Source organism: Amphibalanus amphitrite, unplaced genomic scaffold, assembly GCF_019059575.1.
Source record: "Amphibalanus amphitrite isolate SeventyFive unplaced genomic scaffold, NRLGWU_Aamphi_draft 000184F_arrow, whole genome shotgun sequence".
Classification (NCBI taxonomy): domain Eukaryota; kingdom Metazoa; phylum Arthropoda; class Thecostraca; order Balanomorpha; family Balanidae; genus Amphibalanus; species Amphibalanus amphitrite.
This window is the reverse complement of record NW_024881679.1, coordinates 601,218-629,118: the sequence shown is the minus strand read 5'-3', so window position 1 is coordinate 629,118 and position 27,901 is coordinate 601,218. Positions and strand designations below refer to the sequence as shown.

The 27,901-nt window shown below is 49.1% G+C and overlaps 3 protein-coding genes across 8 annotated transcripts in view; 1 reads left to right on the top strand and 2 right to left on the bottom strand.

The window, feature by feature from the left end:
* Positions 1-271, bottom strand: part of LOC122384247 (UDP-glucose:glycoprotein glucosyltransferase 1-like) — a 31,322-nt gene extending 31,051 nt beyond the window's left edge. The window contains exon 1 of the mRNA XM_043371434.1: positions 163-271. The gene's annotated coding sequence lies outside the window, so the exon portion shown is untranslated. The remainder of the gene's footprint in view (positions 1-162) is intronic.
* On the top strand, positions 64-22,609 carry LOC122384251 (GPI mannosyltransferase 1-like). 5 transcript variants are annotated; one of them, XM_043371444.1, is made up of 3 exons: positions 64-613; positions 12,465-12,561; positions 19,907-22,609. In XM_043371444.1, the coding sequence occupies exon 3, from the start codon at positions 20,697-20,699 to the stop codon at positions 22,002-22,004; it is 1,308 nt and encodes a 435-aa protein (XP_043227379.1). In that variant the 5' UTR covers positions 64-613; positions 12,465-12,561; positions 19,907-20,696; the 3' UTR covers positions 22,005-22,609. The 5 variants fall into 5 exon arrangements, with proteins under 5 accessions (XP_043227379.1, XP_043227381.1, XP_043227382.1 ...); XM_043371446.1 differs by lacking the exon at positions 64-613 and adding an exon at positions 3,359-3,451; XM_043371447.1 differs by lacking the exon at positions 64-613 and adding an exon at positions 3,727-3,824.
* Positions 5,657-10,952, bottom strand: LOC122384250 (guanine deaminase-like). Of its 2 annotated transcripts, none has more exons than XM_043371442.1 (3): positions 10,764-10,952; positions 7,465-8,542; positions 5,657-6,616 (listed from the first exon to the last, which is right to left on the bottom strand). In XM_043371442.1, exons 2-3 carry the CDS (start codon positions 8,444-8,446, stop codon positions 6,231-6,233), a joined length of 1,368 nt encoding a protein of 455 aa, XP_043227377.1. In that variant the 5' UTR covers positions 8,447-8,542; positions 10,764-10,952; the 3' UTR covers positions 5,657-6,230. The 2 variants fall into 2 exon arrangements, with proteins under 2 accessions (XP_043227377.1, XP_043227378.1); XM_043371443.1 differs by lacking the exon at positions 10,764-10,952 and adding an exon at positions 8,766-9,038.
* Positions 22,610-27,901: the final 5,292 nt, after the last annotated feature.

The following is a 27,901-nucleotide window of genomic DNA, read 5'->3' as shown; positions in this document are numbered from 1 at the left end:
ATGCCACAAACAGACATCAGTGATCATTTCCCTATCAAATAGGTAGCTCAAGCTTGTCAGCCCCCCCCCCCCCCAACTAATGGGCATTACGCACATACGTGTAAAAAGTACAAAGGCCTCTTTCCGCCAAACGTTTCAGCAAGCCAGCTTTATTATACTCACTTTACAAGATATTCTTGCAGGGCTTTTCACCGCCTCTCACTCATAAAAGCAAAATTGAAATAATTGCAAAATTACACACACGTCACGTCTAGCCGGCTGGATGATGCCGTCTACGTGATTTTCTGCTGTTCAGTGATTATGCCCAGTCAATGTGAAATAACAAGTTGCTTAGCAACCTGCAAGCAAGCAGCAAAAACGCCGACCGTTGCCAGGCGACCTTCTTCCAATATCAGGCAGCTGTTTGAAGAGGGATTTACTGAACAGAAGAATGCGTCATATTCGCACCTTCCCCGTTGATGTTGGTCTGCTGAGGTCTCGAAATTAATTATATTTATCAGTTTTTATTATTATTGTGGGAACACATCTCATGATGTGTGAATTGGTGAACAAGCACTGATAATTTCCATTTAAATCTGGGTGACAAGCTACCTTTGAAGTCCTCGATTAGTAGGTAAGTTCCGGCTTCCGCGACTTTTGGTCCCATTTCTTTCCATGCAACGCCCATAGCAGTCGGTGACACACCAGGGAAATAAGCTAAAATTAGAGCGCTCTATTTATTGCTTCCGCTACTTCACCGTCTCCCATAGGGTCCTGTGTTGAGCTGGTGTCGAGGCTCTAAAAATGACGCCGATTTTTGCACCCTTCTCACGAAAACCGCTCGGACCGCCTGGAAACCAATTGTTCCGCTCTAAAAATTTCATGATCGACGGGAAAATGAATGAGGAAAAGATTGGTCCTGAAATAATTCTGAACTCCCTGTAGAACATATCGAAATATGGCTGCAAACTAGGAGCATGTCAAAATCGCCAAAACAATACAAATAAATTTACCGGGATTTTTTATTTTCCATGCATCTGTGTATGAAATCAGTCGGTTTTTCGGAAAGATCATCTTCTGTTTAATAAATAATTCCACAATTGCAATCGAGAAAAAAAAACATTTCCGCTGTGACAGCAGTTTTGGCATTGTGCCAGTAGTGTGGCGTGCGCGGTGCTGCGCGGTGGTCGGGACGGAGTTGTGAGTATTTTCGGTGTTTTAAATGGTTGATGGCCATTTGAACCAGCTTCATATTATTTCCTACAAATTTTTGCATCAAATTATTGCTTTGAAAGACCATTGAAACCCCTTATCTCTTCAGAAACACGATCATATTTATCGTCGACGAAAATGGCGCGGGACTCCATGTGCATTCCGATCGAAATAAATCGTAAATTAAATAATATTCGATGATAAGTATCATATTCTAGTGACACATTTTCATAAAATAAGGCATAAACTTTGCAAGGAAGTCAACATTGGATAATTGGATTCCTATTTTGCTCACATATCCTTGTAGTAGTCAAATGGCTCAATAGTTAGATAGATGTAAGTTATGTTTTGGCTTGATGTTTGCTGTGAAACCACCCAGCCACTTGCTGGTTGAATGGTTTTCTGATAATTACCGGATAATCATTTCTCCTTTTCCTGAAAAGAAACTAAAATTCCTTTCAAAGTAACCCATTTTAAGGAAAGGTGGCTTGCTCATTGGCATTTCATGTTCTTGTTTTGTTATTGCTGGCAGTATTTTGATACAATAATGAAATATGAATTTTTTGCAATAATAAAACCTAAGACAAACTTAGTTAATGCGTATATCAAACACCTAACAGAAAGATTGTGAGTCCTTGTGACGTGAAGTAGAATACCTATTCTATGAATGTGTTATATATAATATGCCAAATATTAAATTAATTATTATTTGATACTGATAGCTGAGCATGTGAATTATGCCACAATATAATTTCATTTTCTGGTTTTGAAATAGCCGGCAGTATTTTACTTCAACAAATGTAATATACATGGAATACATGTTATGTTACCTATGTTAAAAGTTTAATAACAGCCAACAGAAGGAGCTGTTTCAGCAGATAATGTTTGTACCTTATGCATTACCTTTCTTTTCTGCAGGACCATGCTTCCGCTGGGTGGTCGACATTTGCCTCCTGAAGAAGTTGAGCAACATGAAGACCACCAGATGAGGTGTCTGCAGTTCATGTGGAACTCTGCAGACTACAAGTGTTATGCCAACCACAACCACAGTGCTGTGATCATGGAGGCATGAACCTCATGACAACACTTCAGATTTGCAGTTGAACCAAAGTGTGATTCAAACCACCTGTGGCATCTCACTCAATGTGTGAACAGTGTGATTATTGTGCAGTGTTCAGCTGCAACTAAGACATTTATTAGTGACTTGTTTTGCAATTAGCCACCAAAAGCATTTTTGGGCTGGCTGCTGTAATTTGTTGTGCACTGCGCAATAGTGGTAGTGTTTTGTCACTTGTCAAGTTGTCAGTTGTGCATGTTGCATGTTTCTCTTCCCTCGGCCCTCATTATCAGTTAAGTGGTGACTTTGGCATCACTCAGTCTCCCCAGATCTCCATTGACTGTCTGTCAACCACCTAGCTTGAGATGGTATTTGCTAATAGTGTCAGAAAAGAAGTGATTGTAGACATTTTTAGGAATATGAGCTCCGTTTCATGCGTGTTCCAGTAGTCATTTTGTCACATGTCCCATAGTGTAATAAATGGGAACTGTTGTTCCCTTTTAAAGGTACTCGCGGATGCAGAAAGCGTTGGGCCTTATTATTAAACGCACCCTCCTATCAGCGACGCACGAAATCGACAAATATCATCCTTTTTAGAACAGGAGGAAACGAAAACTTGTGAACATAGCTGTACCTACAACAGTGCATAAGGAATTGAAATTCTGGGAGTTTTTGAAATTCGGAGAAACTCAAGTTGTCGACAGGTATGCCCCCTTGCACGTCAAAGACCGCCTAAAAAACAAACGTCTACAAATGAAGGCAGTATTCGTATGTTCGTTGTAATTGCAGCAGCCTAGCAACATGTATTGCGGTCCGATGGCGAATTACACTCGTGCTCAAAAACTATGCCAGTAACTGCCAATGCACTTAGGTCATAGGTGAGGAGAGGAAGGGTTATGTCATATGTCAACATCATAGAAATGGCTTCATCTGAGTTGTGCCTATTGTACATAATTCAACCAATCTATGCATTTCGTTTCTTGCAATCTACTCATGCTTTCACTCCAGCTTCAGAGTAATCATCCCATATTGTACGTCTTTAAGATATTGATTTCTATGGCGGTTTGCAATTACTAGCCACGTCTCACCTCAGTTTGGTGGCCCCGCATCGGCCCACTCGGCCGCTCTAAAATTGACTTACGGAGGAGGATGGTGGCTTTTATTTTAGCTTCTCCGCCGACTGCGGGGAGCGCCGTCGCCGAGGTAGGAGCAATAATTAGCTTATGTTTGGGACTAATTTCCACGCTTAATTAACATTTTAATGTTATTTTAATTAATTCATGTTAATCTTTGACGCATTCTCTTTCTATTGATACCATCCACCGGTCTGAGAATTACTGCCTTGCTGCGTAAGGGCCGATAAAAGATCACGCTTTTAGGGGTATCTCTTCAACATGGGGCAGGAGCAATAAATAGAGCGCTCTAATTTTAGCTTATTTCCCTGGTATGTCACCAACTGATAGGGCTAATGTTAAAATGTCAAAATCAAAGGGGGGCACGGTGCCCCGGTGCCCTCCCCGTTCCGCCGCCTATGATTGCTATTGCTGTTGCCAGCCCAGCTTTGGCTTCAGTGCCAGCGTGAAATCAATATTGATATTTAATTTCCATGTTGATGTAGCACATTAATTTTTAATTGCATGTCATTAAATATTGTTAAAGAGATATGTTTCAAGCAATAATTGAAAAGGCTGCAACTGAGATTGCAAAGCACGGCAGTCCTGATCGGCATTTCGCTGGGCGCCGACCGCCAGTCACCAGTGTGCATACTGCAGTGCAGATTTACTGCTTTGTGGTGTGGACTTAGTGTGGAACACAATACACTCAGTTGCAGGCCCCTATTGGTATTGCTCTTAACTGCTGTGCTGGTAGTTGGCACATTGTTGTCTGAATTTGATATGATCTACAGGAAAATCTCAGTCTTTTACATCATTTTATCTCCTGAAAAGATACATTGGAGTTTGCCAGGAAAGAATCAACCCTTTTTCAAAAGAATTAACCCTTTATTGCATTTTTGGCTTATTGCAAGTACAGTTTTATAGAATACATGAGTTTATATGAATATACATGTCATTCATATATAAGTTTATATGAATATACAGTTTTATATGAATACATGTATATAGCATGAGTTCTTTCTTGGTAAACTTGTTCCAGTGTGGGGACTAGGGCTGGGCTGGTGCAGATTGCCAGCCATGCTGGTGTGGGCTGGTGCAGAAAAGTCACCTTAGCTTGGGGCATCTCTGGTCTTATTGACTATGCTGCAGTGCTGCGTTGTGTGCCATGCAGTCTGGGTTTCAACCTTCCTGACTTTTGAAATTCCAGTGACAGTTGACCTAATTCTAAAAGTTATGTTGAAGTTTGATGCACCCACGCCAAGTATGGTAAAAAGTGTTCCCTAAGAGCTGGTCAGCAATGAGACGCGAGAGCCATTTCAGGCTTTAGCACTGACTATTTGCTTTGGACAAATAGTGGTCAATTTGTGATTAATCAGATTGGTGGTCTGAGTTTGTGACCATTGCATTACAGGCCAGAATCAGATGGAGTTGGTGTGAGCACTGAGCAGTGTATGATGTGTTTGTCTATTTTTATTAAAATAAAATTGGTTTGAAATCTTTTGAATGGAAGGATTCACGAGGACAGAGCCTCTGCTAGCAGAGCTTGTTGAGTTTGCTCTGCCCCTTACCCTCGGATCGCGCCATTCCCGTCTTTATGGCAGAAACTTGAGTTGGAGTTTTAACGTACGCACATAGCTGCATACGGCCGGTTACCTCGCTGACTTCAGCTGGCTACGGCCCCCCACCAACCGCAACCTCGCCCGTCAGGAGGCTCATAAACATCAAACACCCGCCGCGCTTCGAACCCGGACTTTTGCCACCGGGACATGTGCTCTCACCACACGGAGTCCAATGCTCTACCGGCTGAGCTACGGGATCGGCAATGCATATGCCAACGCCTATGTGGGCCAGTCAGCATAATTATTTGACTAAAACCTGTCGTATGTCGACCTTAATTGCCCGATGTAGCAGTAGAGATCAAGAGCTTCTCAACAACATCTGCTTTGCATTGGGATAGGTCGCGGTGGAATCGATATTGTGGGAGCACAGAAGTTTTGTAACACAGTGTATCAATCAGCAGTCTTGTGTCAAACGGACTAAAATCAGCACAACTATTGCCAACTATCAATGCCGGGATCTTTATGCCAAGGCTGAGGTGCCGGGGCGTAACACTTTATTATCGATTTGCAAGTTTCCAGTTTGAGCGTCTATTGGACAGCTTGACGGGCCAATGCTCCTCGGCTCTTCCCCTGAGGGTGATTGGGAGCGAGGGGAACTGTGCGGCAGTAAGCAACTGAGTAACGCTATCGACAACAGAAACAAAGCAAGGCTTCCAGGCGGTAGGTACTAAACATTGATAAACGCACATCTTCATGAGTTTATTTATTGTTATTAACGGACATGTTTATACCTGCCATAAGTACCGGTAAAATAGTCATATATTTTCCATAAGTCTTTGTTAACTAGCTTGGATAGTCAGCTTTATCCACAACCAAACTACCTACAGCATAAGTCATTGACGAAACACAAACAATGAATGAATAGATGAAGACTGGAGGTTGAACAAATCTTAATCAGTTATGTATGATAACTCATATGCAAACATCAGTTCTATGTAGGTTTGAGATTCAAAATCCGAGACATTACCTTTAAACATACCCACTCGACTACGACAGTGGGGTTCCTTGGGCCTTCTAAATCTACATGTCACTGACTAAACATTTATCATAAGTCTGTTTCATATACCGTGACACCCCCTACTGAGCGTGTTTACCTCGTCATCATCCAGGCTCGCCAGCAGCCTGACGTGACCCGGTTCAGTCCGGCTGTAAACCGGAGACCACCAGTAGCCCGACTCCGATCAGGCACTGCCGTTGTTGGTCCTTTCCTGACCGTAAAGGCAGCAACTGTCTGTTACCTGACTGTGATCAGGCGCCGCCGCTCTTGCTCCATTCCTGAGTCGGATTGGAGACCACCTGACGGCCCGCCACGTAGACGGCACAGATGTCACGACTATCTCCCAGGTAGACGAATTTCTGCAGTAGCTCGTCGTGTGAGTGCGGTGTCAACAGGTCCACGTTTGACTCCTCGTGACCCACATGAGCCACCACCGCGTCGAACTGCTTTCCCGGCTCGAAGTTGCCGATGATGTCGTCGAGTCCGAGGGCCCTGGCGCCCTCGAGCGTGGCCATTCGGAAGGCGTCTCGGAAGGTGAGCGCCTCGTAGTCGTCCCGGTGGATTGCGTGCACGTTAGAGGTGTGCAGCGTGGCACGGACGCTGTCCAGCACCGACGGGTGGTAGCCGCCAGACATGTCTGCCGGTGGACGAGGTGTTATTTAACGGAGAGCAGGAGCGCGGTCAGAAAGTGGGCCCAGTTACGATCAGATGGTTAGACGAACAGCAGCGAGACGTTCAGCTGGGCGGTTTCAGTCAAATGCCCAGACGGACTGTCAGGGTGCGGCGAAAGGGTCAGGACAGGCGACTGACCGGCTGAAACTGTCACCGTCACCAACTGAGCGTGGTCAGACAGACGACATCGGCACCGTCTGCTGGGTGGCAGTGTCTTCACCGGTACATGCTCGACACAGACAGCAGAGGTTGCTGCCTGGAGCCCTCAGGCAGCTCGTAAATTACACCATCAGTCGGGGATTGATTGCAGTGGGCGCTGACCACTCTATTATGATCGGATAATTACGCTGCTCTACATCACCAATGACCGGTGATGTAACAAGTGACGACAGAAACACGTAAAGAGAATGAATGCGGCTAATGAACAGATGTGCATGCACACTTGCCAACGTGCTTCTGCTCAAAGCCGTGATTGCACCACAGTTGATTAAGTTTGGGGTTTTATTGCAGCGTGGAGTGGGTCCATTGTGGGCTACGTACCGCGGGCTACTGTTTCGCTTACCCATGGCAAGGACCGCGCTGTCGCCCTCTCACCTGTGCGATGCCCATTGAGTCCTGCTTGCTTGAGTCAAGGGCGGCTCTGAAATCGGACTCGCGTGTGCTGAGGTCCATTCTTTATTTCCCATTTGCCTGTTACCACAGGTGAGCTACAGGTGTAGATATATCGTTCTTATATCCAACTCACCTGTGCCAAGGCCCGCTATGAATTTCCGCTCACCTGTGCCGAGGTCCAATATTTATTTCCCATCTCACCTGTGCCCAGCCCGACACTGACGCCGGCCTCGTGCAGCTTGCGCACGTCACACAGGCCGGAGCGCAGCGAGTTGTTGGAGTTGGCGCAGTGCGCCACGCCGGCGCCCGAGTTGGCCATGATCTGCAGCTCGCCCTCGTCGTGGTGCAGGCAGTGGGCGAGCACGGTGCGGGGACCGAGCAGCCCGGCACGCTGGTACACGTCCGTGTAACTGTGCGCCGCCGGGAACAGCTTGGCCACCAGCGCCTTCTCCGGCAGCGTCTCGTTGAGGTGCGTCTGCACGTGCAACTGGTGCTGGTTGGCGATCTTGCCGAGCCCGTTCAGGAGTCGTTCGCTGCAGGTGATGGCGAACCGTGGTGTGATGGAGGGACGCACTAGGGAGCACCGGCGCCGCAGCTGGCCGGCTACAAACGCCGCCGTCTCCTGGAGACTCTCGTCGGTATTCTCGCAGTAGTCGGCCGGCGAGTTCATATCCATGCACGTCTTGCCGACGAGGGCGCGCTGTCCTCTCCGGCGGCAAATGTCTGCCAGCCGCTCGGTGGCCGGCCGATGGATCGAGGCAAAGTAGGAAGCACACGTGGTGCCGTTCCTCAGGGTGCGCTCGACCACCGTCTCGTACACGCCAGCGGCGAACTCCTCGTCTCGGAAGCGCGCCTCCAGCGGGAACGTGTAGCGCTGGAGCCACTCGAGCAGCGGCAGGTCGAGCGCCAGGCCGGCGTTCGGGTACTGGCACGGGTGTATGTGGGCGTCCACCAGCCCGGGCAGCAGCAGCTGGTCGGCTTCCAGGTGCACCACGTCCTCGGCGGTGCCCCCGAGCCGCTGCAGCTGGTCGGACAGCTGGCGCGCCGGCACCAGCCGCTCCACCCGGCCGCGGCGCACCACCAGCACGTGCTCGGGCAGCACGTCGGCCGCACTGCTGGCCGTGGAGTGGACCACGGTGCCGTGGAACAGCTGCACCTCCGGCACGTCCTCTTCGTGGGACATGGTGTCGCTGCTGATGCTATACGACAGTCTGCCTGGACTCTGCTCTTCAGTCGCTCTTCAGTCGCTCCTCGCTATCCTACCCCGCGGTCCGGCCGCCTGGGGACGACACAGTCAACAGCGTCAGAAAGGACACAGTCCACACCGTTAGAAAGACAACCTTCGTCGTACTGCTGGCTAGCCAGTGTTAGTGGAACTGAGACTCGTCCTTGGAAATGCACTGCCAGCGGGGAAGGTCGCACTACCCTGAATAAATAACAATCTCGGGACTGTCGCTCGCTGAAGCGTGCGCACTGCGTAGGAGCCAGGAGTCATTACCCACTTTTACTGGGACGGCGCAGTTCCTGCTCCACAGACTTTGCTAATTCCATAATGACACCAGTCGGGAATCTGTTGTTTGCGTTTGTTTCCGTTTTCCACGTTTCATTCAAAACAACCTCAGTTCCGTGGAAGTTTTCGGTTCATTGATAATGATCAGTTATGCTTTATAGGGATGGTCATGAACAGGTGGAACGTGAGTCATGACTGACTGTCGACCTTAGCTCAGTTTGAGGGCCTTCCACCAAGTGTCATGGGTCCTTCATTAATTCAATTCTGGTTTATTGTTTATGCCAGCAATTACAAATTCGATTAACGTGACGGCGTTAGCAGAAGCCATCTACTACGGAAACAAGCCGAATTTCAGTGTGAACGAACATGTGTGTTTGTTGACCCGGTTTTGTTTTTCTATTATTTTTTGTTTGACACAAATAAAAAGGAAATTGTTTGGAATTCGATCTGCCTTGTCGAAATTTTGTTTTGAAACTATTTGTGCGACCGGTAAGAGCCTAAGTGCGCAACTCTGAAAGGAAGCCTCTGCGTACGTGTGATTGACAGGTGGGATGTAGCGGTGCAGTAGGGGAGGGGGAAGTACCTTATGGCAGCCGAATCAAAAGCGCGGAGGAGAGCAATTGTAATGGGATGACAGTGGTACATACCTTGAAAGTTTGATTTCCATTCACCGCATTTCATCTTGTGTGTTATTGAACAACAAAATAGAAAGTCAACTTTGGGGGGTGCGAGCTTGTAATCCAGGTGATTCGGACGATTAAACGTCATGCCGTAATGCTTGGTCATTTTGTCATGGGATTTTTGGTCGGTATACATAATTGCCTGAGCGAACAAAAAGTGCCACCAGTCATATCTGACGTTATTTAGCGGCATAATTATGATAATTTAATACTGAATTAAACATTTTTAGCCTGCGCCCTGGCCCTGGGGGTCCCAGCCAATTTGGCCATGGTAGAGGATTTGCCATTTGGCCCCACCCGATTATCTCCAAAACTTTATAAGAAAGGTAGAAAGACGCGAGAAAAGCAACAGATAGCTTGCTATAAGATCTTTCTAATTTACTAAGCTTATTTTTCGCAAATGGTAAAATTATACCGTACAATTTTCCCGATTTTGACAGGTTTTCACAAAATGGCGTACAACTCGTGAACCAAAAGAGCTAGAGACTAGGAAATGCGTATTTGATAGCTCTTTTACCGCTCTTTCGCTTACGTGCCCTCAGATTTACCTCAGGTCAACGATGTGGCCCACAGTGAACGAAAACTACCAAAATAGACGGATTTCGCCGATGCTATTTGTCCACAGTAACTTTGGCTTCAATTATTGTATTACATTTATTTTACCTCTTTCGTAGTTCTCTTTTCCAGACGCATCGATTTGACCCGAAAAAGGTCAACTTTAAATTTGACTGCAGGTCGAGGTCTGATTTGAGCGCAAGAGGCCATATTGCATATCAATCGATCCGTACTGATGACCTGAATAAATTCCGGGTGGCGGGTGCTGTCGTCGTTCTACCGTGTTTCCAACAAAAGCTATTGTCAAAAACCTTCTGGTGACCTTTTATGACCTAACATGACCTTTGAGTGACCTTTGAGTTCATCAGCTACACTCTGAATATTGCATAGGGGAAGCATTGGCATGCTTCTGTAAACATCCTGTGGTTTTGACGTGTTCATTCAAGGCAGGAGGCATTTGCACTTCTCCGGTGCCTTATTATGATGAGGTCATAAATCTGACCCAACCCAGGTCACATATATGAAAAATCGGAGAGATACATGCAAATTGCTGACACTGACACCCTCAATGGCCATCCCTTCCCTCTCCCTCCACTCATCAGGTTAAGCTCAACAGGGCTAAGGTTAGTCTAGGCATTATTATCCAAGAACTTGGGCTGCGTATCTTGACCAGTGCAAGAGTCAGCCATATATTCTGTTCAACAAATGCAACCATCTCGATTGTCATTAGGAGCAGCGGTGTTGTTGGTACCAACCTGGGCTAGCAAACCTGCCGTGTAGGTTTTGGATGTCTCCTTGCAGTATGTGTTGTGCTCGGCGTCCTTTGGTCCGATGTGAAGTCCCCGGCGCGAAGCTCCGCCCGCGGTGTCCGCGGGTCCGTCCGTCCCCCTGGCCGTCCGGCGGCCGTCTGCCGGCCTCTGGTGCCCCACTCGTCGACACGGTGCGCCCCTCTATAATGCGCCATCCGCAGACATAACGCAGATGTGGACCGGCCTTTGTGGTGAGCGCGCCGCCACTTGGTTACAGGAGGAATAAGACGCCAAGGAGGTGGGGATGGGAATAAGGCGCAGGTGGTGACTGTAAACCTTCTTTTTAGTCCTCCCCTGGTTTTAGGTCTCAGCCAACATCGCCTGCAGGGTGGCGGGGCCCTTTGGTCCCTCCCAATTATCTCAGTAACTAAGAAGATAAAAAGCAATCGATAGCTCTCGGCAAGATCTTTCAAAAATAAAGGGGCTGTTTTTTAGCCAGGTTTATGTCGAGGTCACTGGAAGTCATCAACGATGACTTTTTCCCGTTGAATTTTCACGATATAGATGCTTTTTCAAAAATGGGTGCAAGATCCGTAAACTAAAAGGGCTTGGTACTGAATCGCGAAAAACGCATTCGATAACTACTTCGAAGCTATTACACTAACATCTCCTCAGAGGTGAACTGAAGTCAATAATTTGGTAGGTATAGGTACAGAGGGTGAAAACCGCCAAATCGACGGTTTTGGCCAAAATGATTTAGTTGCAATACCTAACGTAAAACTCAGTCAATGCATTAATTTAACCATAATTTGACCATAATCGTGTTTCTCTTGTCGGTACGTGTTGATCCAATTAACTGTAATTTGACCTTGAATAGTTAGTTATTAGAAAACTTGGCCTCATGTGAAGTTTTCTGACTTCATTGACAAAACTATGATTTCGAGTTTGCATTTCTTACGTTTCTTATTTCATCTCAAGAGAAATGTAGAAAAGAAAACAATTCAACGAGGAACTAAGGATAAAACGTGAATTGTAAACGCTTACTATGTCTATAGATTTAAGCTTGGTCCAACCCTCATCAAATTTTTGACAGTATTCAGTTTGGAAAGGTAGGTATGGACATTGTCTTGTTGTTGACGGCAATCCAGGCCCCTGGTGACTCGTTCAGGGTAAATAAGCATTTTGACAGTCGCCAACTCGTCACCGCAGCCAAGCTGATACAAAACATGTTTTCACTGGTCCCAAATATCAGTTTTTGTTCGTGTAATGGCCGAGTTCTGGCCAGTATGTACATGGACATTCTGATAAACACTCGGACGACGGGGGCTCGGCTCCGGTGTTGCGTGTTCTCCATCTCGGGTTCACGCGCACTTACCGCACGGGGTCAGAACTGGCCAGAAAGGCGACAGCGGGAGGCGCCGGCTCTGACGGAGGCCAAGGAGAGGGCAGCATTAGCATCAACTAAACGCATCTGTGGTGTCCGCAGGTCCAGTGTAGAATCTGCCTCGTATATCTGTGGTGGCTGAACTCTGAAGGTCTTGTGAAGCTGTAATCTCACGGTATCTTTGTTCCACAGTCCGGTGTTACACTAATCTCACGGTGTCTGTAATATTGGCAGGCCTAATGTAGCACCAACTTTGATTTATCTGTGGTGTCGACGAGACGACGAAATACCAATCTCACGGTATCTACCTATTGTGTTCGCAGGGCCAGTGTAGAAATGGTGGAGAGGTATACTCCGCCACCGAAGAGGAGATTCGACATCAGCCAGCATAAGATCCCGTTTTCTCGCCGATATCCCAGAGTAAGTTCCAGCATAGAGATTTAATATATAAGATCTCTATGAGTTACAGTGCTTACCGGCGAGCCCGCATCCATCGATTGATGATTACCATCTAGCACATGGCAATTAAGCTGTAAATTCAAACGGTGCCGAATGCCGATCAAGTGCCGAGTGGAGAAATTACAGAGTGTCTCACTTGATTGAGGACGGGCTGGACTGTCTCGTCCTGTGTGAACATGCGCATTAAATACCAGTATTTAGTTGCATTCGTATGTATAGTACTGTGCAAATCATCGATCGTGTATGTGGGTGTTTCCAATGTGCAATCTGCTCCAATGTGCACGGGTTCCCTCTTTCTCATGTGATTCAGCTGTGTATGCTGTCCAGACCATGCGTTTCTCCGAATTATGATTCCTGTCCCTGTCACTGTGTTTGCTTAGTAGAGTCTGAGTAACCGCCCGTCGGTCCACCGCCCTCCCAGCTGCTCCAACGTCGCAGTGAGATAACGAGTGGCAAACTAGATAACGTAACCAATAAGGACCTAGAACATGGATAATATAAACAAGAGGACAAAGGGACGAGAAACATAGGAACATAATACAACGCAGCGTAACATTATATCTTAAAACATAATATAGCATAACACAATATAGCAAAGCATTACAGCATGATAAATTTTAATACCTGCAGCGTACTAACGAAAACGTTGAACATCATATCCATGCATCGTATATTTGCCACATATTTATATATCATATCCACGCCTCTGTATATCTCTCATCCATGCCCGTACCATGTTCTGTTGAGCCATTGCTCCGACCCCTTAAAGGCCTGGCTACACTATGCGTTTTCTGCGTGCGTTTTTTGCGGGAACGCGTGTTTTGTGTAATATCCGTTCTAGAAAAAAAAAGTTATTATTAACATAACTTCTTTAATATTTATTTAAAAGTAAATAAAATGTTTATATTAAATACAAGTTTATATGAAAAACATATAACAAAAACGTAATGTCGTTTCTTTCTAGAACCATATTCCGCAAATCACGCAAACTCGCAAAAAACACACGCAGAAAACGCATAGTGTAGCCAGGCCTTTATAATCCACAGTGCCCTATGATGCTGCCTGGTCATAATCAGTCGGGGACGCTTGTGAAACATGATGTAATCGTTTATTCAGTGTGACAAGCACACGCTCGTACGTGGGTGGGCTCACTATGACTTTGTATTGAGTCGACCCAAGACGATGTCGGTACTAACTTGTAGGCATAACACCAATAATGCCCCGTCACCAATCATCAGTACCATGGTATTGAGACCCGATCTCGGCGTCCCTGCGCTGAATAGTCCACGGGAACCCGAGTTCTGGTATATATGTTGCAGGCACTTTAGAAAATCAGTCATTTTGTAAAATGCCTAGGCATTTTGCAAAATGCCTGATTTTCCAGGCTTTTTGCAAAAAGCCTAGGCATTTTACAAAATGACTGACTCTCCAGTCATTTTGCAAAATGCCTAGGCATTTTACAAAATACCTAGCCATTTTACAAAATGACTGAGCAGCGTGTTGTAGATACGAGTACCTAATTATATACGTTTTGGTAGCGTATAGGTGGACCGAGGAGTCCAGCATTATGACCAGAGGAGTCCAGCAGTGGGAAGTCCATACCTACCTCTATTTTGAGAAGTGTAGGCTCGCGACATTTCCAACCCCCACGTCAGCGACGCTGCTGGATTTAAAATGATCGATCTGGAGCGTCAACAAACGACTGGCCCAGGGCTCTATGCCGGCCTGTATCTGTAAAACTATTAGAGGTCGCGAGGATTCGATCCCACACACTTAGGCGTTAGTGTCCTCTGAAACCAACGCTCTCGTCCTACGCCAAGCGACCTGATGATTCTCCCGATGTGGAGCTTGATATTTTTAACTGGGACCATGCAAGTAGGTAGGTACTCAAAGCTGTTAAACAAAGACACAATCAAACAAAGACTACACTCATTCGTAATTGTAATGTAATTGTACATCAACCGGGCCTTCCTATTGACTTGGGCCGGTCTCCGGCTGGTTTTGTTAGGTCTAGTTTCAGGCAGAACATGAACGGCGTTGATGTACTTGGGAGTTTTTACAGCGTTAACTAAACAATGCTTTATGCTACAGCCGAGTCTGCAACTCAACCTGGTCGTTACTCAGCATTGTCGTCATCACAGAGCTTCAAATCGATCAGCTACAGGCTGAACACGTACCTATAGGGTATAGGAAGACGTCCAAAAACTGTTGGCCATAGTATCTGTGGTGGGATCTACGTTCCATGCTGGTCAGGCATTTTGCAAAATGCCTAGTCATTTTGTAAAATGGCTAGCCATTTTGAAAAAAGCCTGGTTGCGTTCAGTCATTTTTCAAACAGCCGTCTTTTTGTAAAATGCCTAGGCATTTTACAAAATGACTGATTTTCTAAAGTGCCTGCAACATATACATGTGTACAGTCGTGTACAGGTTGATGGTCCTCTACTGTTTATCCACCGGGTTCCTATGGCTCAGCATTGGCAGCAGCCGCCTGGTACCGGTAGGCTGTGCCGCATGACCCGAAAGTTATGCGGCACAGTCTACCCACGCCGTTTGACATCGGCTCGGGTCGCCGGGTGGAGCGCTTTGTAGACCAGTTGTTGCGTCAGACCAGCGCGGGGGGGAGGGGCTCGTCTCAGTGGTTGGCGTGGGCTGGCGAGTGGTGTGGGGCGTGTCCGCCGCCCGCCCGGCCAGACTTTGCCCCGGCCACAGCCACCATCCGGTGTAGCTCAGCGTAGGAGTGCTTGACTGTCAAACTGACAGGTAGTGAGGGGCCCGGTTCGAAACGCTTCGGATGCTGGATGTTTATTTCTCGTTGGGAGGCTTTGCGTTTAGTCCACTCTTCAGAAAGATTATTTGGTGACTGACCTGTTTTCTTTCTTTGCTGCAATTCATGAGGAGACCGTATGCACCCTTACCTGTCCTTCCGCACCCCACTTGGGAGATGGGTGGTTGCCCCCTCCCCCCCATGGGTTTTGTGATTATATCTAAAACGAATTTTTGGAGGGGGGATGCGATCGGTTCTATGCGACAAGTGACCACACACGCCCAGCCCCAGGTCCGCCCGCTCACTCCCTCCCCACATCACCCCCTCCCCACACCACACTCCAGCCCGCCTCATCCACCGAGCCGAGCAATGACGAGCCTCAGCGCCCCGGGGCGCGACCTGTCAGCGAACCGGCGGGGACGCGGGCCGGCGTTTGCGTGCGCCGCGGGGGCAGGGGCGCGTCCACTGTCCAGGCGTCGGGGACATCGAGGCGGCGCGAGCTGGCGCCGCCACGGCGACACTGGACCAGACCTGATAATTGGACACCTCAACATTCAGTCGTTGAAGCCCAAACTGCCGGATCTGCGAGACGACATTCATAGAGTTTCAAGGATTTGATATATTGTCACTGTTATTACGAGCGAGCGAGCGCAGCGAGCGAAGTGAGTCTTTTCAATATAACGGAAAAATCTCAGTATGAGCGGCCCGGCCCGGCCCGGCCCGGCCTGTAACGCTTTTGAGAGGCTTATATCTCAGCAACCGCTGGACCGATTGGCCTGCGGTCTTTTTTGTTGGGTAGCCCCATCCCTTCTACCCCGTAATTTACCCGGTTTACATAGCATTTTTGACGAGGCTCTAGCTCGTTAATTTGGCGATAATTTCGATGCAGTGGTCTTCAAATATTTAGAGGGGATCATTTTGTAAGCTGTTCAGCACCATTGGCATCTTTTGCAACATCACGGACGGAGATATAAGCTTGCAACAAACCCTATGTAAACGCGTCTATTGGCTACTTTTGATACATCTCAGTGACCGTCGTGGCACGTGCCACGTGAAAAGTCAAGGGTGTTCAAGCTGTTTTGCAAAAGTAGTGATTTTGAGAGGCTCATATCTCAGCATCCGCTTGGGCGATTGACTTGCGGTAATTTTTGTAGGGTAGCAGCATCCCTTCTACCCAAAATAGGATACTCTCGATGAATGTGGGTCACCCCCAGTGCACGTGCAAAATACAACAATAAGAGGTGAAAAATTTGTTCCCATTTCAGTAACTCGGTAATTACTGGGGCGATTTCGCTGAAACTTGGCATACAGGTAGGCACCCACCAGGCAATGCATTCCCATGTGTTGCGGTTAGGGTGCTGCTGCACGTGCGCACGTGCATGGGGCTTTTCCAGATCTCGAGAACGGCTGGGCCGATTGCGGTCAAATTTGGTACACGGTTGGGGACCAGTTAATAGGGTGCCGTGCAAAAGTCATTTTGGACCCCGTTTGCACGTGCGCACGTGCAGAATGCCGCTTCCAGATCTCAGGAACGGCTGGGCCGATTGCGTTCAAATTTGGCACACCGCTAGCGACCGTTTAGAAGGGTGCTTTGCGCAAGCCCGTTGGAAGCACCCTCTCGCCCTTCCGCACGTGCAGGGCTCACTATCTCGCTCGCTCGTTCTTCGCCCAAAAGGCGTTTTACTGGTTATATAACAGTGTTCGCTGACAGGTCGCGCCCCGGGGCGCTGAGGCTCGTTATGGCTCGGCTCAGTGGATGAGGCGGGCTGGAGTGTGTTGTGGGGAGGGGGTGCTATGGGTAAGGACGGAGTGAGCGGACCTGGGGCTGGGCGTTTGTGGTCACTTGTCGCATAGAACCGATCGTATCCCCCCTCCAAAAATTCGTTTTAGATATATTTACAAAACCCATGGGGGGGGGCAACCACCCATCTCCCAAGTGGGGTGCGGAAGGACAGGTAAGGGTGCATACGGTCTCCTCATGAATTGCAGCAAAGAAAGAAAACAGGTCAGTCACCAAATGATCTTTCTGAAAAGTGGACTAAACGCAAAGCCTCCCACCGAGAAATAAACATCCAGCATCCGAAGCGTTTCGAACCGGGCCCCTTACTACCGGTCAGTTTGACAGTCGAGCACTCCTACGCTGAGCTACACCGGATGGTGGCATGGCCGGGGCAAAGTCTGGCCGGGCGGGCGGCGGGGCCGGGAGGTCGGCGGCAAAGTCAATTAATGTTTTTGTGGGTTCGGGTGACGGTCACTCTAGCTTGGTGGAATGATGATGGATCATAGGCAAAATTTACAGCGTGGAGTCCCGGTTCGAGCCTCATCAGGGCTCCGGCTGCTTTTCCGAGTTAGGATGGTTTGATTGCTATTAGTGGTTACGGTTTTATACATGTCGATTGATTGTTCGATTGATTAATTGATTCATTCATTCATTTAATACGTGCCGACATTTAGCATACGAATTGACATCCAGTATCAATCTACCGTTTTCATAAACGTATTGCCTAAATATCATGCATAGGCACAAGACCTATGGTTGCCTCGATACCGTGCCAAATCACGTTTTGCACAATGCACAAGTAAAGTAAATTATATTCGCTGGGTCTTTCGTGCATTGTGCTTATCAAAAACAGGAATGCAATTGTTAAGCGACGCAAAATGTGCAATGCACAGATCCAGGAAGTGACCACACACACCCGACCAGCCCCCATGGTCCACCAACACGCCCCACACCACTCGCCAGCCCACGCCAATCACTGAGACGAGCCCTTCCCCCCCCCCCCCCGCTCTGGTCTGACGCAACAGCTGGTCTACAAAGCGCTCCACCCGGCGACCCGAGCCGATGTCAAACGGCGTGGGTAGACTGTGCCGCATAACTTTCGGGTCATGCGGCACAGCCTACCGGTACCAGGCGGCTGCTGCCAATGCTGAGCCATAGGAACCCGGTGGATAAAGAGTAGAGGACCATCAACCTGTACACGACTGTACTGCGTAGTCGCCGGCTATTTTTCCACGGCAATAGCTGACTGTTATCCTGTTATCCTGACTCGTTTTTTCAATGACACATCAGCATTAAATGCGCTTCTGGAATATGTCAAACAGCGGAGGGCTCATATTTCTCTTCCAGTCCCCGTAATCACGGGCATTGATAAGTAGTGTTTGGTGGTCTGCGGTAATGGCCTGTTTAGGTTCCGGATTACAATGGACCACAGCACATCAGGGCTTCTGATGCGTGTCTCAGTACTCAGTGAAGCAGTTCATTAATGTCTACATACCTGAATTTGTAGAAGATAATTACCAACTTATTCCTTACGTTTCAGCATAAATGATAGGATTTCTCTATGTTCCACCTGTTTTTTTTTCATGAAGCACAAACTTGTATAATGCAGTTACATGCCACACATGCTAATGCATATAGTCTCCGTAACGTGAAGCCGGCTAGGCGCCGTCTATCATTGCGAAATAGTTAGTTCAAAGACCATCGAACCGGTGAAAACACCAGTGCATTTGAACTGATGATACCATGGAAGCACGGCCCACACCACTCTGTAGGAATTTCCATTGAGAAGGTGTGTCACGGGCCCGGGGGGCCTGCCGCCATCTGGCGCCAGCCGCTGCCATCTGGGGCCTGTCATGTGCCTCCCGACAAAACGACTCGTGGTTCTTGTCATCACTGCAGGCCAGAGATGAGGCGATGTGGCTGGCATATGCGTAGGCTACATCATATATCATATGCGCAATGCACCTTGCTTGTATGACTATCTCATAAAACTACCGATCACTGTTCTTCAGTCGGCTAAGTTGGGCCGTTGGGCTGTGTTTTCTTCCGTACGCATTGCGTGTCCTGGGCACGCACCAAAGGATAGTCAATTGCCTTGGTCACACTGATCATAGTCTATTTTTAACTAAGGCAAATTTGATTTTTTAACCAAGGCAAATTTGGGAGTTGACGCGTAAATCTTGATGTCTGCGGTATGTCATTTATTGTTAGGGGCGTCTAGACGCTCATGTAATCGCATTTCTCAAATCCAGATGGTATCTTTGCAGCAAATATTTGCATTCATTCGTTACCCTCCCGAGTCCCGAAAGGTCACCATGACACCTATTGATTGTATAGTGATTGCACTGTAGTAAGTGTGGACTGTGAAGGCACTGTTTCCGGGTGCTCTGTTCTTAGGTGATGTACCGTGTTCTGCTACTGCACGGTGTATCGCTTGGCGCCTCATTGATTATGAAATCGTTCATTCAGCGTTTGCAATTGTCATGTGGTGTGAGCCTTGCTAGCTGGTTGTGTGGCTTATCAACCTATGACCCATTCTTTTTTGTTAGCACTGTCGTATCGGACGGGATCCGAAGATTTTTAGACTAAGATTTAATTCAGACATTGCACATTCTCATCCCTATTCCCAAGGGCATGTCTTTGCGAAGCTGTTTTCGATTGATTCTGTGTGTTTAGTGCTACTATGCGCCACTTCCGGTCCCATGACTACTGTCATATCGTGTATATCTGTGTATTTGTACGTCATTTTCCATTGTCCACAGACCGTGTTCTCGCTGTTCGTCGGCTCTGCTATGCTGATTTTCTGGAGTCGGCCCATCTACGACATCTTCTTCCGTGAGCGCGTGGAGGGCCGCCAGTACATCCGTGTGGGAGAGAAGCCGGCTCTGACTCCGTCCGAGTCACGCTGAGTCGCCTGAGTCGCCTGAGTCGCTTGAGTCGCCACCTACAACACCATGGAGTCGTTGACCCGAGCACGGGCCCGTCTGCGGGCCTACCCCCGCCTGCTGGCCGCCTGCTCGACAGAGGGCGCTGCCTACGCGCGCTGCGTGGCGCTCAAGGAGGGAGAGGCCGGAAAAGGCGAGTGTGAAAAGGAGTTTGTCGTGTTCCGCCGCTGTGTCCAGGACGCTGCCAAACGGCTAGGCACGCGCTACTGAGGTGACTTGTTGGACACGCCGTAGTGAGACGCGTAGCCGTGTGGAGTGTTGCTAGTGCCCGTTGTGCGCGTGTGTGTGACACGGGCTGGAGTGAGCGAAGGCTGAGTGGTGGTATACTGAGGAAGTAAAGACTGAGTGCGTTCGGACTGAGAGATCGAGGCTGAGTGAATTACACTGAGGAGCGAGAACTGAGTGTGTTCCTACTGAGAGAGAGCGAGGGCTGAACGTGTTCGTACTGAGAGAACGACGACTGCGTGAACTCAGATTTGTGTGTAATTCCGGCCTAGTGAAGAGTGCCTAAACCCATTGACTGCCTGGGAGAGTGCTGTCACAGAGTTTGCGACTCAGTGAGGAAATCTCATTCGTCTGTGTGTTAGCTCCTCCCTATTTCCCAACCATGACGACCCACCATGTGTTAGCGGCCTTCCTGATCCGACTAGCGTTTATCGCCTATGGCGAGTACCAGGACAGTGTCATGCACGTGCCCTACACAGATGTAGACTACCACGTGTTCACGGACGCGGCGGCCTACGTGGCACGTGGCCACAGTCCGTACCGACGTGCCACGTACCGCTACACCCCACTACTCGCCTGGCTGCTGGTGCCCACCGAGCTGTGCCGCACGTTCGGCAAACTGGTGTTCTCGGCTCTGGACGTTGCCGTGGGCGCCCTGGTGTATCGGCTAGCTCGCCTGGAGGGGCACAGTCGACGGATAGCGGTCAGCTGCGCGGCTCTGTGGTGGTACAACCCGCTGCCGATCGCCGTCTGCTCGCGCGGTAACGCCGAGTCCCTTGTGCTCTGCCTGCTGCTCTACTGCCTGTACTTGTGCCGCCGACGGCTGCTGCTGCTAGCCGGCGCTGCCCTTGGACTGGCCGTTCATGTGAAAATCTACCCGGCCGTGGTGGCGCCGGCGCTCTACTGGTCGCTCGGAGAGGGCAGTGGAGTGCGCCGGTGGCTGCTGCCGAACGCAGCGCGACTGCGGCTCTGTGGTGCGGCGGCGGTCACGTTTCTATCCCTGACGGTCGGATGCTGGCTTATCTACGGCGATGAATTCCTCCAGGAGACCTACCTGTACCACCTGACACGGCGTGACGTGCGGCACAACTTCAGCGTGTTCTTTTACGCGCTCTACCTGACGGAGGAGTGGGGCCACTGGTCGCTGGGTCTGGTGACGTTTGTGCCGCAGCTGGTGCTGGTGCTGGCGCTAGCCGTCCGCTTCCACCGTCCGCGCCACCTGCTCTTCTGCGCCTTCTGTCAGGTGTACGTGTTCGTCACGTTCAACAAGGTGTGCACGTCACAGTACTTCCTGTGGTACCTGAGCCTGCTGCCGCCGGTGCTGCCCCGACTCTCCTGCTCCTACCTGGAGGGCGGGCTGATGCTGGGACTCTGGTACTTTGCGCAGGCCTCGTGGCTGCTTCCGGCGTACCTGCTCGAGTTCGAGGGCCGTCAGGTGTACCGACTCGTCTGGGCGGAGAGCGCTGCCTTCTTCTGTGCCAACGTCGGTATCCTGGCCCGGCTGATACGAAAGTACGACGCCCCGACTGCGGCAGCGGTGGCTGAGGGAGGCGGCCGGCAGCCCTCAGAGCGAGACCAGAGCCGAGGGAAGGCGGACGGAGAGCCCAGGTCACAGACGAGCCGCGCTAAACCTCAGCACCAACAACAAACCGTCAAACACAGGAACAAGCGCGGTGGAAAAGTCAACTGACCCCAGGCGGCGCCTCCCTGTCCAGGGGTCAAGTCGCCTGAAGGGGAGGAAGGCCCGGAAAAACAGCGTTACTAGTCATTCTGTCGCCGCTGGGCATCTGTGGTGTCTCGGTGGCGATTATCACAGTGGCTTCTCATCGATCAATAGGCTACCATGACCTATCCAGCTCACTGTCTGGATTAAAGCACCGACCACAAAGCTGACGCTCGAGTCACTCGCGCTGTGGAGCCGGGTCGATAGCTGGTCCGAGTTCAAACGACCCTGCTCGCATGTTTAGCGGCAGCCCACGGGCGGTACCCTCCATTTGTCGATACCTGGTGTAATAAGCTCCCAGTGATGGCGGACCGTCGCATGTCATATACCCTCACGGTCGCCGGTTGGCAAAGGTCACTGCCAGGTCATGTGTGTGTCCTGGGCGGCACAGCGGCAGAATACTGCAACTTTACAGCGCAGATTGGTACTCGTGAGAATACACCTGTGTATGAGAATACACAGGTGTGTTGAGCTTAGTCTTTTTCTCGTATCGTAGACGTGTTGTGTGAATGTGCCCGTGTCAATTATTGCTCAATTTGTGAATGCAATAAACGTAGCCAGAAATTAACAAATTGTTGTTTCGTTGTGATTTTGTTTAGAAGGAGCCCGAGGGTTATTGATTTTGAGCATTGAAGGTTGTGCTGTCTCCTGGCATCCGTGTGCTCAGCGTCCTGACCACCTTTTCCCGTCACCAAAGGTCATATCACTTCCTCTGTGTTTCCTGATGTGGCTCGTTTATATTTGCTATCATCGATATCTTTCACCCCAGCTGTGTATTGGGACAAGTCAATCACGTGGTGCGCCTAGTGTCCCAGTCAATATCAGTCGCACGGCGTATTGCCAGTCACGTGACACCCGGGAGCCGCTCTACTCAGCAGTCAGAGGACGTCCTGGCCACCTCGGCCGTCAACAATTTAATAAAGGTCTGGGGACGGATGGTATTGGCTGCGGCACCCGGACCCTCACCGGGCACAGAGGGTAGGCCGGCATCGGGAGAGGCAGGAGGACGTGACTGGGCGGTCAATGATACCTACCAGCGGGCGGACAATACTGGCAGTGACACTAGCACGTTTTCAGCTATATTCCGACACCTAAGGTCCGCTATTGTGACACGGGGATGTGCGCTTCAATTGACAGTGATGCCGGATCTGCTGGCGTATATGTGACTAATGCAGCTTCTTCGACGCCTGCGGTGTCGGGACTCGGGAGTACGAGTATATGTCTGCTATTGTCAGGGACGCTTTTAGATAAGGATCCATTCTTTGTCACCAGTAACGTCATCATCACTCGCTACCGTTTATGCTATCGTTACTGATCGTGTAACTGTCTTTGAAGTTAGTCGCATTGACGCACTGACCAGTGGGAGCAACTGACACCGTCTTGTCGTGTCCGTTAGAGAGGTCTAGAATCTAGATATAGTCTGTTAGCTCTTTTGTCGTCTCCTTTAGATATACAGGGTGTCTCAAAAGTTCGCTTACAGGTACCAGCCATGCTTTTTTGTCAATAATTCTGAATCAACATGAAATTAACAGTCGAAATTTTGCATGGGCATTGGTAACAACCTTCCTCAAGCAGCTTCATTGTTTTCAAGCGCATTCGACCCTTCATGAGCTCACAAAAAGGGTTCACCTCTGACCATGGATCAGGCATGAAAATGGAGGTCGCATACTCGGGTCGGCTGAGAAACTCTCTGCTTCACGAGTAATGGGAATGGTTAGGTCGGAAATGACACATGGCAAAGTGTCGGCGAGGATGAGTACAACATGATGGTCATCTAATAAAAACGGTGGCTAAAATTTTTGAAGGACAAAACCATGCGAGACTAAGTGCGCTTTGAACGACCCTTGTACCGCAGCAGACTCGTGCTCCGGAAAGCAGCTGAAAATGCAGTCCTAACTATTGAAAACTGACTAGAAGCTCACAGACAGAGGTTACCCAGTTTCAAAAATTGCAGGTCATCATAAAATAAAGACAAAATATCATTTAAAATTGTTTATTATATCTATAACGCTAAATTTTGAGGGAAAATAATGCGAAAATCGTCAATGCCGAGGACAAGTGACCCTCCAAAAGTGTCAATTAATGTAAAGTTTTATCTAACGAAGTTTCAAGAGGCAGATCTGGAGCAAATAGCTTTCTTTTACACACAAAATCCGGACAAAACCGCACGATGGACAGGTTTTGGCCGTTTACAAAGCAGAACCTCTCCTGAGGAAAACACTCCGGAACCCAGCGAAGGTCTTGGCATTGGGAATGACGAGCGTTCGGGATTTGCAACTTTTGCAAAATGTGTCTAAGAAACAGATGGCCGACACATTCTGCTACGATATGCTGCGAAAAATTTGCCCCTGGCACTTCCCATTTGTTCAGGAATGGGGCTGTTTTGAAAAGGAAAATGGTGCTTGGGAGGTCGGCGCCAGTCATTCATGAAGGAGTTAGCGCCAGAGAAGACCTACAAAATACTCACGGATGGTGTCGATGCAAGCTATCGGCTTTCAGGGAGAAGCGGATGTTGCCGGGGAGCTCGTCAAACCTAAATCCGACGCAGAAACTGCGGGGGATTCCCCTACAAGAGCTTGAAAGCTGGTAACCTTTTATCAGCCTCCGGCAGCTGACGGAGTGACGAAAATCGGTATGGGCAAATATTTTTGGAGATACAGCAAAGGGTTTGGTTTCCAACCTTCCGAATCAGTTGTCAAAGCATGCATATTTGTCTAGTGTACACACGGACACCAAAACCTTAGATTTTTGGCCGGTTCTTATATGCTTTATTGACATGGGAAATGTGTAAGCGAACTTTTGAGACACCCTGTAGAGTAGTCTATGGTGGCAATAAGTCTCGCATAGTTGCTGCCTATGGTAGATTTTTAGACTGGTATCAGCTCTACTCGCGCGGTCAGCGGGAGAATGCCCGTCTATTCGTCTGACGACGGACGGTAGAGATGTCGGGACGCTTCTACTCATATCCCCCTGCCAACTGCGATGTCGGTCTGTTCGTTCGTCCTTTGTCGGTTCTTCATTCACCCGACGGGCGGACGGGCTTGTATAAGTACCGGTGATGTGATGCGTCACCCGCGGGCTTCCTTGCCCCGATCCTGTTAGTGGCGGCGGCGACGGACGGACGACGCCGAACGCTCACTCCGCACTGGTGCCGCGAACGGGTCGAGTGGCGCTGGTGAGTGTTACCGCCGAGTTTCTAACAATGTCTGAGAGTGTTCTCTGAGTGTTTCTGGTGAGCTTCACTGGCATGGGTCGCTGTTGGGTGTCGCTTGTGGCTTGTGTCAATTTTGTAAATCCCATCGTCCGTAAAGGAGCTGAGTGTGTGTCGCTGGTGAGTGTCTGCTAGTGTCTGGTCTGGTGAGAGCCACCGCCGCGCCGGGTGCCGCCGACGAGGGTCCCTGGTGAGTGTCGCCGGTGGCTGTTATTCGCACCAAGTGTCCTTGGTGCCGTGGCCCCTGTCACTCGCTTTTGCTGTCGGCGACTACCGAGTGATAATACGCAGCGTATTGTGTTGGCTTGAGGCGTTGTGATACTTGTAGGTTGTATGACGGTATGTGCTGCAACATTTACCGGCAGTGAATCTCAGCTGAGAAGTGAGAAGTCTCAGCTGAGTCGATACGGTTTTGGAATGGTTCTATAATATGTTGTCTTATTTAGGCTCTCACTATTTTCCCATCAGTGCGTCTCTTTGACTCTAAATTCGTGTATCTGAGTGACTCAAACCCGGGCTCTCATGGCTGGAGCCCAGCGTTCTGCCAATGGCACGGAAAAACTAAGCGATATATAGGTATATTTATTTGACTTATTGAATGGCCTTAGTTCAGTGTATGCATGGGAAAGTACCAAACCATTGTAAGACATTCCAGATTATTCCTTGCCATCCCCCACGGCCCACCCCTTCGTTCCTAGCCTCCGTTATTCCAGGCGTCTCGCGGCGATCGTTCGCTGCGAGCCCGGCGGCACAGTATAACTTCAGGCGTTTCATGTCCTGCCATCTAGCGGCGTAATGTACAGCTCTGATCTGCCGCCGCACTTCGCAGGTATAGCTCGCGCTTGTTCATGAATGGATGGGCGCGGGCCGCTGCAATGTAAAAACCCAAACTATCAGGGAGTTTAGTGGTCTGGCTACTTCAAAGTTCTAAGCTGATGAGATTGGCGACCATAACCAATATGAAGCAAGCAATAAATGATGATAATATGCCCGTGACAAGTCAACCGTCAAGGAAAACGAAGATACAAATGACGAAAAATATACGGTACTCCATAGTCCATATTATACCTAGTTAGGTGGCTAAGGCATGTCGAGTAGGTGATTGTTGGTTGTGAATCTCTCATAAAAAGACATTTGTTATCTTCGAAACATCAGACCCTCGAAACCTCAGGATAAATCCGTTTTCTTATTCAGTTCCCTGTTTGTGTCTGACACTCACACCGCTTAGGCAGCCGGTGAGGACGGCGTCTTTAGAAACATATTTCCCGGGGTGACCATTTGAGAAGCTGGATGTCCTGCACCACGGCGATTAGTCGGTCCCAATGGGACGTGATCAGCCGCTGCGGCGCTGCACCAGTCGCTTAACTTATCCATCGAGCGCTGGAGCGGCTCGAACCAGGGCCCTCGCCACCGGGAGGCCAGCTTTCATGCCAACCAAATTACGGGACCGGCTTTGATCGTTTCATCATTAACCCGCGCCGGCCGAGGGGCGGAGGCGGGTGCCGCCCCCCCCCCCCCCTCTGTAGGTTTTTTTTCACGATACGTCCGGACACACCAGCGATAGAGAGCTGAAACTTGGCATGCCTGATCTTTGATCGAAGCCGCATCTTGTGACACCAACCGCATTTTCATGTCAGGTCAGGTCACAGATATATGACGTCATAAGTAGACCTCTGCACGGTCCTCAGATGTCGCAACGCCCTCACTGCCAGAGGAACTTTCACAGGGAGATTAGTATTACAGGATGCGGTATCCTCTAGAGTTCTCACAACTGTATATCTCGGATTTTTCCTAAAGGTCGCCTTAGGTCATGTCGGTCACGTGACCTCACCATTAGGTAGAAATCAATGGGAAAAATGAAAACTGCTATTTCAGCGCCGGGAACGATCTCAAACTATCTCAAGCACACGGAATCGTGATTCCTTGCACTCCTTGCAAGGTCCGATGCTTCACTTTTGCATTGGTGACCTTGTGTGACGTCATTTATGACATCACTTGACTTGGGTCATAACAGTTTTTCGTCAATAACTCCCGATAAAATTGAGCTAGCAATTCGGAAACGCCACCAATAGACTCAGAAAGATATGCCGAATCGAATGATATGCAACATGACCTCATTCGACCAACTTCGTGACCTGGGGGGCGCTGACCTGACCTTGACCCCAGGTGAACACCTCAATTTGACCTCACCCGAACAAAAAGTATACCATTCGACGCGCCTGAGCAAACGAACACGATGATGCTAAAATCGCGGCTCTGCGACCGTTTTTTGTGAAGTTCTTCCTGAAAAACTGAACTCCTGCCTTGGGTCATTTGACCTGATCTCAGAGGTTACCGGTTGACCTGAGCCCTTAAAATCGTATACCAGTCGCTGCGTCTCGTTACGGCGCACACGCTCGCTTTTTTCGCGACGCTCTAGCTCCATCGGGGGGGGGGGACGGCGAGGGGTTAGCCTGGTCGGTCGCCGGTTGAGGCTTTAGGATTGAGCCTTTAGATTTAGGAGCCAGTGAGCTGGCTTTTTTGTGTGGACTGTGCATTTTGTAGCAGTTATATACCGTCAACATTGTTTGATGCTTATGTGAATTATTTACCTCCTGTCGCTCAGGATCTGGAGATAATCGCCCCTCTTACGCCAGTTGGGTACAGCGTGGAA

Bases quoted from the DNA above. Each gene is read 5' to 3' on its own strand.
- LOC122384250 (XM_043371442.1), bottom strand. From the start codon at position 8,446: ATGTCCCACGAAGAGGACGTGCCGGAGGTGCAGCTGTTCCACGGCACC. The intron at 6,617-7,464 runs GTGAGATGGGAA...GTCCACCGGCAG, and splicing joins CAGTGTCGGGCTGGGCACAG to ACATGTCTGGCGGCTACCAC.
- LOC122384251 (XM_043371444.1), top strand. From the start codon at position 20,697: ATGACGACCCACCATGTGTTAGCGGCCTTCCTGATCCGACTAGCGTTT.